Source organism: Cantharellus anzutake (genome assembly GCF_015039405.1).
Source record: "Cantharellus anzutake strain C23 chromosome Unknown EI90scaffold_19, whole genome shotgun sequence".
NCBI lineage: Eukaryota > Fungi > Basidiomycota > Agaricomycetes > Cantharellales > Hydnaceae > Cantharellus > Cantharellus anzutake.
Genome location: NW_024066969.1, coordinates 485,907 through 502,766, shown reverse-complemented (window position 1 = coordinate 502,766; position 16,860 = coordinate 485,907). Strand labels below are relative to the sequence as shown.

At 48.0% G+C, this 16,860-nt stretch overlaps 3 protein-coding genes across 3 annotated transcripts; 2 read left to right on the top strand and 1 right to left on the bottom strand.

Annotated features, from left to right (window-relative positions):
* Positions 1–1,232: 1,232 nt before the first annotated feature.
* On the top strand, positions 1,233–1,444 carry EI90DRAFT_2971524 (uncharacterized protein; the record flags this gene model as incomplete). Its single annotated transcript, XM_039055729.1, has 1 exon — positions 1,233–1,444. A coding segment is annotated over one exon (189 nt), but the record flags the coding sequence as incomplete, so codon positions are not given.
* Positions 1,445–1,540: 96 nt separating this feature from the next.
* On the top strand, positions 1,541–5,131 carry EI90DRAFT_3054201 (uncharacterized protein). Its single transcript, XM_039060071.1, has 3 exons — positions 1,541–1,815; positions 1,869–2,074; positions 3,586–5,131. The coding sequence occupies exons 1-3, from the start codon at positions 1,797–1,799 to the stop codon at positions 4,963–4,965; spliced, it is 1,605 nt and encodes a 534-aa protein (XP_038917030.1). The 5' UTR covers positions 1,541–1,796; the 3' UTR covers positions 4,966–5,131.
* A 6,541-nt stretch (positions 5,132–11,672) lies between these two features.
* EI90DRAFT_3054183 (WD40-repeat-containing domain protein) lies at positions 11,673–15,673 on the bottom strand. Its single transcript, XM_039060070.1, has 18 exons — positions 15,604–15,673; positions 15,240–15,520; positions 15,124–15,175; positions 14,882–15,064; positions 14,622–14,827; positions 14,468–14,566; positions 14,314–14,416; positions 14,145–14,249; positions 13,981–14,085; positions 13,297–13,925; positions 13,045–13,235; positions 12,869–12,988; positions 12,706–12,818; positions 12,553–12,653; positions 12,472–12,502; positions 12,340–12,421; positions 12,108–12,279; positions 11,673–12,053 (listed from the first exon to the last, which is right to left on the bottom strand). The coding sequence occupies exons 2-18, from the start codon at positions 15,313–15,315 to the stop codon at positions 11,824–11,826; spliced, it is 2,598 nt and encodes an 865-aa protein (XP_038917029.1). The 5' UTR covers positions 15,316–15,520; positions 15,604–15,673; the 3' UTR covers positions 11,673–11,823.
* Positions 15,674–16,860: the final 1,187 nt, after the last annotated feature.

Sequence of the window (16,860 nt, the reverse complement as noted above, 5' to 3'; positions counted from 1 at the left end):
GGCCGGTTTCCTTCAGCAACTTAAGGAACTTGTTATACTGTGTTGCAAGCCTGTTTGTTGAACAGAGGAGAGGATGGGCAGTTGTATCTATGGCACGAAAAAAAAAAAAAAAAAACATGACACCAACTGATCCACCCTTGAATAGCAGTGGTGTAGTGGGCTAAGTCCTTGAGGTAAAAAGGACGCTCAGGCTCATCCTCCCAGTCCCAAATAGACCTTGCAATCACAGCCCAGTAATCCTTCTTCTTATCTCCTGTGGAGACCTAAGATACAAACTAAGTGAGAATACACGTGTTGGAGTGGAAGAAAAAGTCAAACCCTTAACCGGCCCTCTGCCTTGGCTGTCTGAGATGAATCACCACATAATTTGAGACACACAGATGGATTTTCAAGCAGGAAGGACACCAGTCAGTCCATCCATGCAGGGTTGGCAAGCCACTGGGTGCTGTGTGTAGTCATAGTCTCCTCACCTTTTGAAGCAGGTGTACTGCAATTGGTGCATTTATTGGGTGCAGGTGCTAATGAAGGGGCTGAACGCTTGCGTTGCATAGCAGCTACCAAATTAAGGAGCAGGGACAAAAATCCTGTTGGACTAGGTAGCGGAAGATAGTGAAGCAAAGAGAATTGAATTCAAGGAACTGTATAGTTACATGGAATATAGACAGCTTGACACAGGGTTACTCAACTTAAGGCCAAGTTATGAAAGAGAGGGACTTGTGGTTTTGGCACTGTTGCAGCCTCGGAGCTGCAAGACAAAAGTCGCACTTGTGACTGACTTGTCACAAGAGTGCAAGTCTTGTGACTGACTTGTGACTGAGTCTTGTGACTGACTTTTGGTCGACTCTTCATACCGTGAGTGTCCCTATTGTCTGCAACACCTGAGTTTCGCCTGCCCAATCCCAACTTCCCAACTTCCCATCATGCCCACCATTCCCATATGTGAGATCCAATGCTGGCTACTCTGCTGCTGTCCAATTGTACCTTCGATCTGGTCAGTTGCCCTCTAATTCATTGATGTTTTTCAGGGGAGTCGAAGTGGGCAGTGTCGGAATGGTTGTAATTGTTTGGAATCTCCTCGTCATTTGTTCTGTGACTGCCCTATTTTCGAGGCCTATTGAGTGTCCACATTGGCTGACATCGCGCGTTCGTCACAAGAGGTTTTGGAGGACATCCCTTTACTTGTTCGTGGCAGGGTGTGTCAGGCAATTCCTTCACTCCTATCTGATAATTCCGCTTTATCCTGGCCCCATGGGTGGAATAGATGGTTTTTGGGCCATACTCCATTATTAAAGCGGGATTTCCCATCGGTGGCAATTGCTTTGTCTCATATCTGGCATGTTGCATTTATCCATTTGGCTGGTCGTATATGGGGGCATGTTCAGAGGGCAGCTGGTGGTGGTTTGGTTCATCGCCGGTTTTGATCTTCGAGTTGTTTCTTGGTGTTTTAGTTAAGATTTGATCGGTCAACGAGGTCTAGCTTTTCAGTTATGACCTTAGCTGTATTGTAGCGGAGTTGTTATATTGTTATATTGGGAGGAACCACTACCTTCCTATTACGGAAGAACATCGGCCTCAAAATCTGAGGCCAAAAAGTCCCCTGAAAGCGACCCAGTAGCCCCCTACAAGGCTATTATGCCAATGGGCACTGGTCCGAGAAGGGGCTAGGAGTCGGGTACCTATGGATGTACCTCCCGTCAAACGGATGTAGTTCCCCAGTACCCCGGGTAATCCCGAAAAGGATTAGGCCTAAGAGCCATGAAGCACTACCACATGCCTCTCGTCCCACTCTCGTAAAAATGGAGGCGCACCAGAAACGTGTGTTACCCGAGAGCGACTCCTAAATAACTACTAACAACTACATTATGTAGTGGTTCCCTCCCACGCCGCAGGTGCATGTACTACCCCTCCCCCACCACCTAGCCCAACCCACCACGCACTGCAAAACACTCCAACGGTGACCAGCACGTTCGATGTGGATATGATAGCTCACACCCTCGGGAATGACCCCATCCCCGGTGAAAGAGGAGAACAGAAATCCTATAAGGCTGTTCTTTCTTCTGATACTTATATGTTAGTATTGGTACTTTAACTCAACCACTGTAGCGTTTTGGTTGCTTTGTGTATTGATATTTGTATGTGTTACTAATTGTTTGTGTGTGTATGTAACTCTCAGGGTTCAATTCACTTGTCTACCTGATTGTTCCACACGAAAATCGCGCTATAGACCTACTATTTTTAGTCGTTTCACCTCTGTCTTGTCACTTTTAACTCGGAGTGACTCCAACCGACTTGACTCAACGTCACTATTTCTTAACTTCTTCTTAACTTTTTACTGAGGGTTGATCACTTTTACTTAGATGTGATCTGAACTGCACACTTATACTAATAAAACTTAATTTTTATTAGGACGCCTTATGACCTATGAGCCAGAGCACGTAGGGGAGAGGAGTAAAGAAGGAAGAGGGGTCAGACCAGAAAATGTGGTCTTTTATACCTTTCCTAAGGGCTCTGTTTTCACATGTCACTTTACTATTTACATTGCTGAGTAATCTTATATTGAGCTTAGCAATCCTCTTATGTAAGCGATCAGCATCCCATTCTGCTTCTAGAACTTTCTGGAAGTTTTGGTGTGGGAATTAGCCAATTGCATTGCCTAACACCCATCATGACCTTGTTTACCCTTGTTTACTCACTTTATTCTAAGTCACATGTCATGGGGTTATTTGTTAGCTTAAGGGTGTAGCTTTCTGTCGGTATAAACAACAGTAAACTACGAGGATTATTTATGAAGATATGAATTTTTCAAGATTTAATTTTGAGGTTCTCCAGATTGCTTTGGCATTAGCTCATCCATTTTCTTACAATTAATTCTGGATAAATTATGCCTCGTTCCTGGACTCGAACTCTTTAGTTTCGCATTTCTAGCTCATCCGTTTTAACCACAAACTCAGGATGTTTGAGCCAGTCTTCTCTGCAAGTGTGTTTTAATCTTGTTAAATCCGTTTCTCCCTCAATTCTTCAGATTTTAACATGAAATCTTTTCGAACACAGACCTATACTTCAACTCTTTAAGACCGACAAATATTCATATTTTTCCCTATTTTCCTCGTATAAATATTCCCAATTCTTTCATCTTTTCCTCGTACCCGACCATTTTTCATTATATGAATGCCTTGATTTTCTTCCGATTTCTCTTTGTCATTCGTTTCGTACGTTCGTAAAACTATTTTCCCACGTTACCACGAATTTCTAATATTTTATTTGATACAGGAAACCTTGTTTTTGTTTTCATGTGGGTTTATTTGCTGTTTTTCTTCGTTTTCTGGACCATATTTTAATTCCTAGACTTGAAAGTTCGCGTAGATACTCAATTCATCGACTCTGTTCTTCAGTATTTTTCCGATATTTTATTTCAATTCATTTTGTTGAGTTATGATTTTATTCCTATTTTTATTTCTGGTCCGTGGAGGTTGTATGATTTTTATCCAATTTTCTGTGATGGTTTCTGGTTGTTTTAGTGTTGTAACTTTTATATTCCTACACTGGGGCGAACCCCCAATTCTCTACGCTCCCTATATCACTCAGCAACCACACATGCCCCCCGTTACCACGCCTCCCCGCCCCCAGGCTCTCACAAGTTCTACATCTGAAACTCTGAAACGCCTCCGGTCCCCGGAATCTGCAAAAATCCAAGGCCCTACTCTTGCCCCACCCCGTGTTATGTTCCGGGTCCCTGCTAACACCGACGACCCTTTCCTTGCAAACTACAATACCCCAGTAGCCACAACGTTACCCGCTAACATCCACCCAAATCCGGCTACAACTGATACCAACAGCTCAACCGACCCTCCCTGCTTAACTCGCTTCCCTGCGCCCACGGACGCCCCCGCACAGGCCACTGCCACCGCTCTGAGACCCCTAGATGACAACCCAGATTATAACTACATCGACCTCATGGGAGAGCTGGCCAACTTCCGTGCCCACGGAGCCCGCCCAGCTCGCATCCTAGCAAACATCGATGAAACCCACTTCAACCAGTGGATTACGACTCCGAGAGCAATCCTAATCTACCCCCTCGATGCTAAACATAGTCCTGAGAATGACCACAAAACGAGGAACGACCTCACAATCTTCCTAACCAGAGCCTTCCCCTTATCCGCCCCCTTCATCAAGGTCCGCCCCCCCATTGCCAAAGGATATGACCCCACGGGGGCACCCTGGGGCTTCCTAATCGAAGGTCTCCACCCCTCTCATGCCCACCTTCTGGTGACCAGACACCTCTGGATGAGCCGCTCTATCTGCTTTATCGCCATTGAGCTGGCCACCTATTGCCCGACAAGCTATGTCGTGACCCTTAAAGACTTAGGTGCAAACCTCGATGAAAGCGCAGTTGTCGCCAACGCGGTATCCCAGAAAATCCAAGAACCAAACTCGATATTCAAAACTTTCCTCGAAAAAGCTAACATCGACAAGGATGATATCGCGAGGATTGCCAACAGCTGTGTTGCAACTCCAAGAGGATATGGCCCTGCCACCCACCTCTCCCGTCTCACCGCGATGGAACGCAGGATCCCCCCAACCAACATCGACGCATCGATGTGGGAGATCCACCTTCCATCCCCCTTCTTCTGCGTCACGGACCGTGCCCCGGGAACTATGAACAACATACATGACCAATGGACTGGCCTCTTCAAACTCTCAACCTTCTCAGGCAACACAACCGGAAATGGCCACGCTGTTGGTGGTCTAATCTATTGCCACACATGCAAGGCCATTGACCACATCTTCTCTGTCTGCCCGATCCATGACCACTACACATGGTGCGAGCTCAACCCATCTGCTGGAAAGCCAGAACCGGGCCCCTCAACTCCCCAGTCCCCCCCACCCAACCGCAACTGGAAACCCCACGGAAGAGGCAGAGGAAAAGGAAGAGGCCTAGGCCCCGGCAACCATGCCTGGTCCTAATCTCTGTCCCACCGTAAAATCCCAGCCAAGCCCTCTTCTCCTCCTCCTTCCCCAACCTCTAAACAGGAGGGAATGTAGTCCGGCCCCCAATCAGCCGCTAACTACCTGTAAATATATCATGGCCGCGTTTCATTTCCCTTCATTCTTTTCCTCTCCCCTAAAAATACAGTCCTCTCTCATGTTTATCTCTGGCCAAAAGAAGGAAACTAACCTCATTCCTGTCCAAACCCGCTATACCCGTGAGTGTTAAGAATAGCCAGGTCAGTACCGCTATAACAGACAGTATCGCGGCCTCAGTAGCCGCGATCTTGTCCAAACCTCCTGCCCCGAAAAGCAATGTCGCGCTCTACGAGACTCTCGGCACTTATATACGGCTGCAACAACTAATAATAAATAATAAAGAAACCTCCCATCCATTAATGCTACTAGCATGCCCAAATCTACTGGGCTGAAAGGCGACAGGAAAGCATGCTAGCCTCCCCCAAAAACAAACCCAGCTCTCTCCAATGGCTGGCAACCAGGAGTGCACGCGAAAACAACCGCCAGTACCCACATAAACCCAACGATAAACTCTAAGGATCCCCAATGTCCTGGTCTTAGCTCAGCTGGTAAATGGCTGCTCCCTTCGCCCCCAGAGGACTGCAGGTTATCCTGTTTTCCGACTGTCCAAGGAAGGGGGACGATGAACCGAAAATGGACCCCAACAACCCCCCTCTGTGCCTGAGAGGAGGTTACCCCACCCCACCCAAGGACTCCTCCAACCTAAGAATCGGTGCCCTAAACATCAAAGGGGCTAACAGCCCCTCAACCAGATACAAGTGGCCATCCATCCTGAGAAAAATGAAACTTGAGAACCTCGGCATCCTATGCCTCTCCGAAACCCACGCCGACATCTCACAACAATCCTACCTTAACAACACATATGGCGCTGAGTGGGATATTTTCCACTCCTTCAACTCGGATCACTCATGCTCAGGAGGAGTCGCCATAATTATCAATAAGAAAACAGTTAAAACAAATCCCCTCTCCACAAAAGATGTAATACCCGGCCATGCCCTCCTCACGGAGGTTGAATGGCCTAAAAACTCCCCAATAAAAATACTCGCCATATATGCCCCCACTAACTCTAGCAATAATAACACCCGCTTCTGGGCCGAATTGAACCAAAATCTTGTCGGTACTGAGATAGACATCATGCTTGGCGACCTAAACATGGTAGAAGAAGCCATTGATAGAGTTCCCCCCCACCCAGACCCAGAAGCGACAGTAATGGCCTTCCGAAACCTCATATCCTCCAAAGCCCTCTCAGACGGTTGGAGAGCTACTCACCCAGCCCCTGCGAAAAACTTCACCTTCGGCCACTCCTCCGGATCATCCCTGTCCAGAATTGACAGGATATATGCCTCCGATGCCATAAGAGAAAAAGCCCTCACCTGGGATATACTGAACCCCGACCTCCCCACTGCCGACCACCAACTCATCTCCCTCGAACTCCATGATAACCAAGCTCCCAAAATCGGTAAAGGCCGATGGGCCATTCCCCTATACCTCACCAATGACCAAAAATTCCTAAGCGAGATCGAAACCATAGGCAATGAAGCCCTAGACAATTGCGCACGAAGCAATAGCCCCCAAAACATATTCCAAACCTTCATAACCACAGTAACATGCCTTGCTAGAAAAACAGCTAAAATAAAAGCCGGAAAGCTTAATTCAGAACTAAGACGCCTCACTCACAGACGTGACCGTGCAATGAAAAGACTAGAAATCGCCGACAGCACCCTCACGGACCTGACACAAACCCAAATACAGAACCTCACTATCAGAATCAATGAAATCCAAAAGACTAAACTGGCCAAAACCCAAGCCCGCTCTGGGGCCAATAAGCGTCTACTGAGTGAATCCTCCAACAAATATTGGTGCAACTGGGGCAAAGAAAACAAACCACGCGACTCCATAAACGAACTGAGAATACCGGGATCCGACCCCCCCAAATACACCTCCAAAACAGATGATATGTCTTCTATAGCTGCCTCATATTACAACGCAGTCCAACACAAAGACATTCCACCCATCTGCGACTCAAGAGAAACACATATATCTGACTCCCTCACCAGAATCCACAACCGTGTTCCCCCAAACACCTCCGAAACCTTAGCCAAACCTCTGAGCCAAGATGACATAGCACGTGCCTTAAGCCAATCACCCAATGGAAAAGCCCCAGGCCTCAATGGCATTCCCACGGAACTCTACAAAAAATTACACACTAGATGGAAAAAAAGAGAACACAATGGCCAAGGCCTACACATTGTCAAACTCCTCACCCTCCTTGCCAATGACATAGAATGGAACGGCACTACCTGCCCCCAGATCTCCGAAGGCTGGCTCTGCCCACTATATAAGAAAAAAGATAAAAGAGAAATTGAGAACTATAGACCGATAACGGTCCTCAATGCCAATATAAGATCATCACCACCACCCTAATGAACAAACTATCCCCGATCGCCCCCTCCCTTGTCCACAAATGCCAAGCAGCCTTCATTAAAGGCCGCAGCATCTTCGACCAGATAGACCTCGTGAATCGAATGACAGATTTGTGTGAGATCATCGGTCAAGACAGCGCAATCATTGCTCTAGACCAAGAAAAGGCCTATGACCGCATTAGACACGACTACCTATGGCATGTCATGGAATCAATGGGGATTCCCAACTCCTTCACTTCAACAGTCAAAAACTTATATGCGAATGCCAAAACCAGAGTAATCTTAAACGGTGACATTAGCAAGGAATTCCCCATCATCCGAGGGGTTCGGCAAGGTGACCCGCTATCGTGCCTACTATTCAACATTGCCATCAAACCCCTATCAATTGCACTAAGAGAATCCCCCTCCCTTAAAGGCCTCGTAATCAAGACCCCCTCCCTCTCCCAAAGAATAATAATCTCCCTCTTCGCCGACGATGCCGCTGTCTTCCTCTCCAAAGATGATGACTTGAACGACCTGCTCAGTATCCTCGATGGCTGGTGCACCGCATCCGGTGCCAAATTCAACCAAGAAAAAACAATTATCCTCCCAGTCGGCACACCCTATCACAGAGACCGCGTACTCAACGAAAGGACTATAAACCCCCAATCGAGCGTTAAACTGAGTGAATCTATCACAATCCTGAAAGACGGACAAAGCATGAGATACCTAGGGGCCCAATGCGGGAACAAGCCCAACCACAAGGACCCCTGGCCGGCCATATTAACCAAGATAGAAAAATCTCTCACCCAGTGGAACAAATCCTATCCCTCAATCGAGGGCTGCCGCCTAATCACTCAAATGACCATTGGTGGAATGACGCAATTCCACACCCGTGCCCAAGGCATGCCCAAAGACGTGGAATCCCACCTAAACAAAAAGATTCGCGAGTTCATTTGGAACTCCGAAAGCCCCCCCCCAATAAGCATGAACCTCCTAAACAGGCCGAGAGATCAGGGAGGGAAAAATGTCCTGAACATCCGAGATAGGAATGAAGCAATCCGACTCACCAAACTTCAACGAATCCTCGACAGATCCTCGGTCAGACCCCCAGCCTCAGACGCCGCGGAAGCCATCATAATGGCAACCCTCCCTAAAAAACTACTGCCCACCGATCCCGAACACCCCTTCATTGTCGACATTCTCATCCAAAAACCCTTTCTCAAAACCCGCCACCACAACAAAAACATCCCAGCTGAACTACGAGACTCTCTAAACACTGGCGCAAAATACAACCTAAGACTGGAACACCCAATCTTAGACCTGAACACTAAACTCAACCTCCCCGCTTGGGCTCACCCCGGCCTAGAAGACAACCCCCCCCTCAGTGTCCACTCTAAAACAGCTCAATGCTTAAGAAAAACCCACAATTGCCTGAAAATCGGCGACCTCATATCTCAGGCTGACCTCCAAGAACGCCCTGACCATAACCCCTCGAAGAATAAATGCCCCTGCCCACCCTGCCATTCCCTGCGACAAAATGGCTGTAAGAACCCGGAAGCCTGCTTCCAATCTGCAATAAAGATCATCACGAACCTCAACCCCTTTTACAACCCACACAGCGACACTCATATCCTCCCCACCCCCCCTTCCCAGGTCTTCGCAAGCTCACATGCCATCGGATCTCCCGAGAACATTAGAACCTTTGACCCAATGCCACGATGCAGCTTACCGCTTCACCACTTCTTCAGAATCTTCGGGAAATCCCCCCCAAACCCTCCAGCCCCACCAGAACCAGTAACCCACTCCCCCCCGGACATCATCGCCTACACAGATGGGTCCTGTCCCCTAAACGGAAACTCCGATGCAAAGGCCGGCTTCGGGGTCTGGTTCAGTCCAGATGACTCAAGAAATGCCAGCATAAGAGTCAACCCCCTCCTCCCCCAAACCAATAATGTGGCCAAAATGCTCGCGATCCACCATGCCGCCTCGACCACCCCCCCCGAATCAAACCTCCACATTAAAACTGACTCAGAATGGTGCGTCAACACCCTTTGCCAAAACCTGAGTTCCCTCGAAGACTCCGACTACGCCCATGCTAAACACAAATTCGCCACTAAGTTAACTGTGAACACCCTGAGGAACAGACAAAACATCACCTCATTCGAGTGGCTCAAAGGCCACGCTGGCATAACTGGCAATGAAGGGGCGGACGCCCTAGCCGCTCAAGGCACCCTGGAAAACCCACAACCCAACCCCCCCTTGTTTCTGCCCCTACCTCACACCCCGGTGGCGCCCGCTTAATTTCCATAACTCAATCCACCGCAACCAAGCTAATCTGTAGAACAAGATTAGCTATGAACCCCGAACCCTGAATCGAAACCGCCAATAACATTACCCTAATCCAGTCCGCCCTCGAGAACATGAATAACAGCTCCCCCTCCCAGGACAGAATCTGGCAAAACCTAAGCAAAAACAAAAGAGACGTACCCCCAGAAATCAGGAATTTCTTATGGAAATTAACTCACAACTGCCTCAAAATAGGCGGATACTGGGGGAAAATCCCCGGATTTGAACAGTGCGGCGAGTGCGACCACTGTCAGCAAACCGACTCGATTTCCCATATCCTATTTGAGTGCCCCCAGAACCACGGGGAGAGAATATGGTCTATCGCTAAAGCAATATGCGACCGAAGAAAGACCCCTGGCCTGCAAACCTTGACATCTCATATATCATGGCAGCGCCGATCATTGAGATCAAAGCAACTAACGGCCGATCGAAAAATGGCGAGACAAGGCTTTTCCGCATTGTAGTCCTGGAGTGCACATGGCAGCTGTGGAAAGCTAGGTGTCGCAGAGTCATGAACCCTGATCGCCCTCAAACCACCTTAAACGAAGTTAGAAACGCCCTAAAAGCCGGCCTTAACGCCAAGCTCCAGCAAGACATCGCCCTAACCAACCGAAAGAAGTACGGTAGTAAGGCCCTCCCAACAAATCTAATACTACATACCTGGAGCGGTAACTTACTGAATGAAGAGAGGCAACCGGACAACTGGCTGAACAGCAGCGGGGTTTTAGTGGGTATACCGGACCCCCCGTGATCGGGGGCGCCCGGGAGTCCCACACAAGCGTGCGTAATCGCATTTCCTCACCGTGGCAGTTCCGGTCCAAGCCCGATTCCATTCCCGGGGATCACCTGACCCCAACACAAACCCCAAATACAACGTATTCGCGAAAGCTACTGGGGTTCCACAAAAAAAAAAAAAAAAAAAAAAAAAAAAAAATTGTTATATTTATCATCATCATCATCATATCAGTGTGGAGAGTCTTCCATGGTGCTCGTCATTTCCCCCTCTCGATGGTCTGTCCGTCTGTGTATGCATGACTTCAGGGCTGAGCCATGCGGCACGATCAGTTGCACTAAGGCAAGAATCTACCACCGGATGGGCATTTCGTCTGATCAATGACGCTTGATGCAATATTCCACAGCAGGCAGCTTGAGGTCATAGCATGCATGGGAGCCAAGAATCGCAACTTTCAGTAGACAACGTCTTGGGTATCCCAAAGTCCTCACACCCAATCATACCACAATTCATCTAGAGAAGCTGACAACGCGCTCCTCAATTCTCCCTTTCCTTTTTCACGTTCTCTTCCATTTCTTCGTGCCAGATCGCAGATCTCGGCCACGCTTCCGTCATACTGCTTTTATGCACTAATACCTTTGGCATGCTTCCCACCAACCTCCAGTAACCAGCCGCCGAGCACCAACACGGGTTTTTAACCATTTCGTTCACATTATCTGAAACATCGATATATTTCTTTGTGGTCCCAGTGCCAGACCCATTGGTTCTTTGGCTGCCAAAACGGTTGGGCTGTGCGTAGATCCGTGTTATTTTTGTCTTGTTACCATTTCTTTGCTTCATGTTGAATTTCGCCGCATATCATTCGTCCTCGATGAAATGGATCAATATCTGCGCTGCTAACTCCCTATTTGGTATACATTTCTACATCTACACCGTGAGGGAAAACTCGCTGGGGGGGGAGGTCAAAATCCAAGCACTCTACAGCCTAGCCATCACTATTGGTACTTTCTCTCTCTTTGATCGAAGACTCTTGGGCTGTTGGTACTTGATTGACTTCTAACACCTCCGCCAACACCCAGCGGTGATGGACATGATTATGTCCCCAGAGCTTGCCTCGGCACATGTCCATTTTTTCGCGTTATATGTAGACACGCTGGTTGTTCGTGTAAGTCAATATCTATCATTTAAATGTGGCCATTGTAGGCCTCTGCGTTGGTCATTGTGAGCAACCTTTGTTAGACTTATGCGTACAAGCATGATATAATGCATATGTACACATGTCATCTCATTTGGAGTTTTCCATGAATCGTGCTTTCAGGGGTGGGTGCTTGCAATCGTACTCTGCCAGTCGGCTGCGCCAGGGTCCGAACTTTGCCGGTTATACAACCAGACGGTCCCATCTGTCGAAGAAGCCGCGATCATTGGGTTCTTAATGGACCCATGATTCCATGCGAACCCAGTCAAACTGGAAGCGCGGCCAAGGGGTGTTTCCAAGGTGTTTAAGAGGTCGGATGATTCACGATCCCAAATAAATATGGTGCCTTCTGCTCGTTATATAAACGTAAGCCGTGGAAAACGCTTTGAGGGAAATGTTTCACTTTTGTTAGCAGATATCACAACACAGTCATCTTTGCGTAATCCGTCCACTCCAAACGTCCAGTCGGGGAAACCGAGCTGGCCAGAACCTGAGTATTCCACCTCTTCGGGCAAGCAGTATGTTTGCAAAAGGACGAGCTTTGCTGAGTGAATACGGAACAGCTGCGGAGATGCCTTTGCCGACGTCAAAGGGTGGGATCAACGTTCGAAGAGACTCCGAAAATGGCCTCATACCTTTCCCTCATACGTGACGAGTACCAAGGCTCCATAAGAGGATATATCTAAACCGCGAACTTGGTTTAGGGTTGGCATCTCACTAATGAGAGCAGCTCAGAACCTAAGTACAACAGAAGAGATCACACTGACAAAATTATCTGTCGTCCTTCTATGTTGATTACTGCAGATGGTCAGACCAGAGATCGTGAGCAATAGGTCCAGAATACTCACAGATGATCCTTCGTTCAGGAGGGGATCTTGATGGCTTGATTTCCACAGTACCCCTTATATCCACTTTATCCACTTTATCCACCATACAAATCACGATGGCCCTCCATGAAGCAACTCAGCTTCGAGTTATTCATATTCGACAGGAATACCCACCTAGTACCATCTGGGGTTATTGCAACTTTGTCAAGCGAATATGAAAGTTCGATATCCCATTCGACATCCTGTTCGACATTCTGTACATTGGATGGGTTATCCCATTTTGCATTCTTCGTGTTTGATTATTACAACGAATTGTAAGAACAGTAATAAAACTCACAATACACCGGATGTGATGATCTTCACCATAAACGAGATGTTTGTTGTTCGGCATCCAAGCAATAGCCCTCACTGGAGCGCTGAAGCTAGTCCTAAGAGGACTAATGGTGGGTTTGGTATCCTAAAGATAGAGTAGCTGTTTTGGGTTGTAGCTTTCGTGTCCGCAATGGGACGTACTGAGATGTCACAGATAATCAATGTATCACTCCTGGCTGGCATCACCGCCAATAAAGGGTATTTGGGGTGCCAAGAGAGGCGAAGCAGCTGGGAAATCAGAAGGGGCAGTGGTGATGAATAGAGAACATTGACACCGTCGGACGGATCTACAGTCCAAATGACAATTGTTTGATCTTGCGAACAGGTCGCCACTGCCGAAAACCACTACTCAGCGAATCCAACTGCATCATCCTTTCAGTACCTAGTACTTACTGTACTTCCCATCCGCACTGAACTGGATGTCGTGAACAGCTGAAACGTGGATCCCAGTCCATTCGTCGAAATAGCCCCCTGAAGAAAACGCCATCCTGTTGCTATCAATCCTCCTCCAATTATTTTCCCGCCTAATTCGAGCACGGTCATGGCCAGGACCTGATGTGCGATTATGCTCGACTACGCGCATGATGAGCCTCCGCAATCTGTCATTTGGTTTGTGCTCAGGGTGTGCACTGCCCAGCTTCCACAGGAGGGGTACTAGGCGGTCCCACAGTGTAGGTTCAAAGGTCTCGCGTCTGATCGGCTGTCTTGGGGGAGGTTGATTGGCTACAGGGGGTACCACCCAATCCCATGAATTAGGGTGAGCTAGATGATTCTTTTCTATATCGTCCACCTGGAGACCGATAAAAAGTGCATGTTGGGTGCGTCTCAGCGGTGTTGGGGTGCGTCTGCGTACCCCGGCCCACTTCTCTGCAATAGATCCAAGATTCAGATCGATAAAGAACCACATATACGCGCAGATTGACCCCATGACCCATGTTGCTAAAGCAATGGTTACTAAGACGGGAGCGTATCTAGCATTGTCAAACTTCAAAAATGTGAAGAGGGCGATGCCTAAAGCGAACCTGGCGCAGATATTTTTGTTAGAGAAGAGTGCAAACAACAAAATGGATTACTGACGATCCCACCGATATGAGTAGGAAGATAAAAGGGGCGGTCACAATCCATGCTGAGACCCACATTGGGGGTATCGCATCCGATTTGATGTACACAGCCGAAGACAATCTATGATATTCAGGTCAATTAAACGTCTGAGGCTAGGGTAATAATCTCAAAATGCTCACTGATAACTCGCTTGACTACCGATGGCACTGGCAATAGAAAAGCAAAGCGAAAGTATCCACAAAAACTCGACAGCTTGAAATGTTGACTCGCGGTGGCCATCGTAACTAACATCATTTTCACAGCTCAGCTTCAGCATTCGAGCATAGCTACAAAAACACTTTGAGTCACCTAAACTGGATGCTGGATGCAGACACTCCAGCGAAGAGGGTGGCGACTGTTGACAAATTTTGAAATGCTGGGCGTCGTTCGTAAAACTTGATCATGTACAGACCTGTTGCAGGTGGTCAATGTGAGATTCCAGTGTCAATGTGCGGTTACTTACCATAGTCTTCGAGCGCTTTTGTCACGTTGTCAAAATGATCTGACATGTGGTCAGCCACTGTAGATACGTGGTGACGGATAGCATTTTTATAAAAATCGCCTTAAAGCAGCACACATTAAATTGGCTGGCGGCAGACAACATGTCGAGGACCCACCAGAGAACTGGCGTAAGTTGATACTCCAATACAACAGGTCTCGGTTGAAGTCGAGTAGCGACCGATGCGCCTCCTCCACGACGCGACGTCTAATATGACCCCAAAATGGCAGAGTACTCAAACCCGAGATAAACTCGTCGACGGCCTGCGCTAGTCCTTCAAGTATTTCCGGAAGAGCGTCAGATAAATATTGGTCTTTTTGACCACTAAGAAGGGAATCCTAGTCACAGTGATGCAGTGTGGTTCTAGGGAACACATACATTTTCATTTCTGAAGGCGTCGCGCCGCCCCAGAGCGGGCGAACGATTCTTCGCATAGCATCCGAAACGCCACGTAAACTGTCCTGGATTTTATCAATCGCATCGGCCAAAACTATATCCGTATTGATCTCTCTGATGATGACCACCCATTTTTTCAATACTTCCTGTAGCTGCTTCATTCTTCTGCGTGATGGTATTACGTGGATATCCCCGATCGAAGTAAGCCGGCGAAGACAACCCACCTCTCGTAACCCTCAAAGGCTCTCTGCCTCTGGCTCGAGTACGTGAGATTAACTGAGGAAAAGAGCAGCGTCACGATATAGCGCTCCCGAGAGTTTACAGGATAGAGGTATCATACAAATATCATGCCTGGCGCGCGGTGCACCGACTTGGATGGGACCAGTAGTATCAGTCATTGAAGGCAACTTGTTCATGGATGGCAGCGGTTACAGGGTTCGCCGAGCCAGATCCGAGAGGGGAGTTGAATAAAGGGCCTGCTCTCTTCGAGTACGGCTGGCAAGACTCGCCAAGCAACTGGTCTGCTGGAACTTGGAAGGCCGCGACGCCAATGTTTACAGGTGGGATTGGGGGGAGCAAAAAGGGGGAGAATCAGAAAGCGAGTCGAATCGGCCCCGTAGACTTATGAGCATGAAGATGTGTTCACGTCAATAGAACAATATAATTGGAGCTGAGCTGGTGCGTAATCAGGAACAGACTCTTACCCAGTTCGTCGTCGCTCGTGGACGCACGCTGCGAACACTGCAATTTCAAAATCTTACTAAGTTGGGTTCGTATTGAAAGTCACAGTCACATTTACATAATACCGAAGTAGTCATGTTCTGTATTCAATATTGAGAGTCACATGCAGCGGAAATAGAGTTAAATCCGATCACCTACTCCGAAAACCAGCGCGCGACACTTCGCTCCGACGACTGGCACAAAATGTCGGTGGCGGTGTTTTCGGTAACATCCGATATTAATTCTTTGAGCTCATCTCTCCCGACATCAACACATCCCCTCGTCCCTCCACCATCTTTCACTCCATGAACAGTCCTGTGGATCGTGCAGAACATCTTCAGACACCTTCTGCTGACCAAATACAGGCTCTAAGTGAAGCAGAATGGGACCGACGTGCATGCTGGTTCCAGGCTGAAATCACTAAGTTCCTCCTTCGTAAGCCGAAGCGAAATTTAGTGTCAACAGCGGCAACAGGAACAGGAAAAACATACACATTTTTCCTTCCTGCACTATATGAAAAAAAAAACCAGCCAGGAGTTTCTTTCATAATTGCACCGCTGAGGAAGCTTGCAGATCAGCATGCAGAGAGTGCTGAGAGATTAGGACTCACTGTGATAGCATTGGAGGCTGTCAGGGCGTGGGAAAACATTACCGTGACTTGCCGTCGGCGACCATTGAGGTCTGCTACTCTGGCAAAACAGCCCGTTAAGGGCAGGGATGACAATCGTGGTGAAGCAGGGTTTTGGCTTCAATGACTCGTTTGTGAGCGTTGTGCCTCATACTTGACGTGGCCCCGATATTTCGGAGGACAGATGGTGCAACTGGGTCAGACAGAGAACACAGGGGGTAACCCTAGTTGATTTTCGAACTAAAGTACGAGGTAGTGTACAACCGGTATTTAAGTGTAACGGAATGAATAGGAATAAGTCGCCAGATCTCACAGAGATTGCAGGCAGCCTTAAGAAGGAACGAAAACAAACAAAGAGCATGGGAGAAGGATGGCCGTGCATGGCCATCAAGAAAACAAGCATAATAAAGAATGACTCATAGGCCCGTGACAGGCTGTGGAACAGGTAGCAGTGATGGGGAGGGACGATGGGCTTGTCCAGGTGGCGTCAGGCGGGCAGCAGAGTTGACGGGGTCGAAGCAGAGGAGGGAGAAGGTGTGAGGAGTGGTCACCTGACCGTGGGAATTTCCGGGTCGTGACAGAAGCAAAAGCTATAAACAAAGATGTTATAAAG

Excerpts from the sequence above, each read along its gene's own strand:
- EI90DRAFT_3054183 (XM_039060070.1), bottom strand. The coding sequence starts at position 15,315 with ATGAACAAGTTGCCTTCAATGACTGATACTACTGGTCCCATCCAAGTC. Across the intron at positions 15,065-15,123 it reads GCCTTTGAGGGTTACGAGAG|AAGAATGAAGCAGCTACAGG; the intron begins GTGGGTTGTCTT and ends ACCATCACGCAG. Across the intron at positions 12,654-12,705 it reads ATAACCCCAGATGGTACTAG|GGCCATCGTGATTTGTATGG; the intron begins GTGGGTATTCCT and ends TGCTTCATGGAG.
- EI90DRAFT_3054201 (XM_039060071.1), top strand. Across the intron at positions 2,075-3,585 it reads CTTCTGATACTTATATGTTA|CAACCACACATGCCCCCCGT; the intron begins GTATTGGTACTT and ends TATATCACTCAG.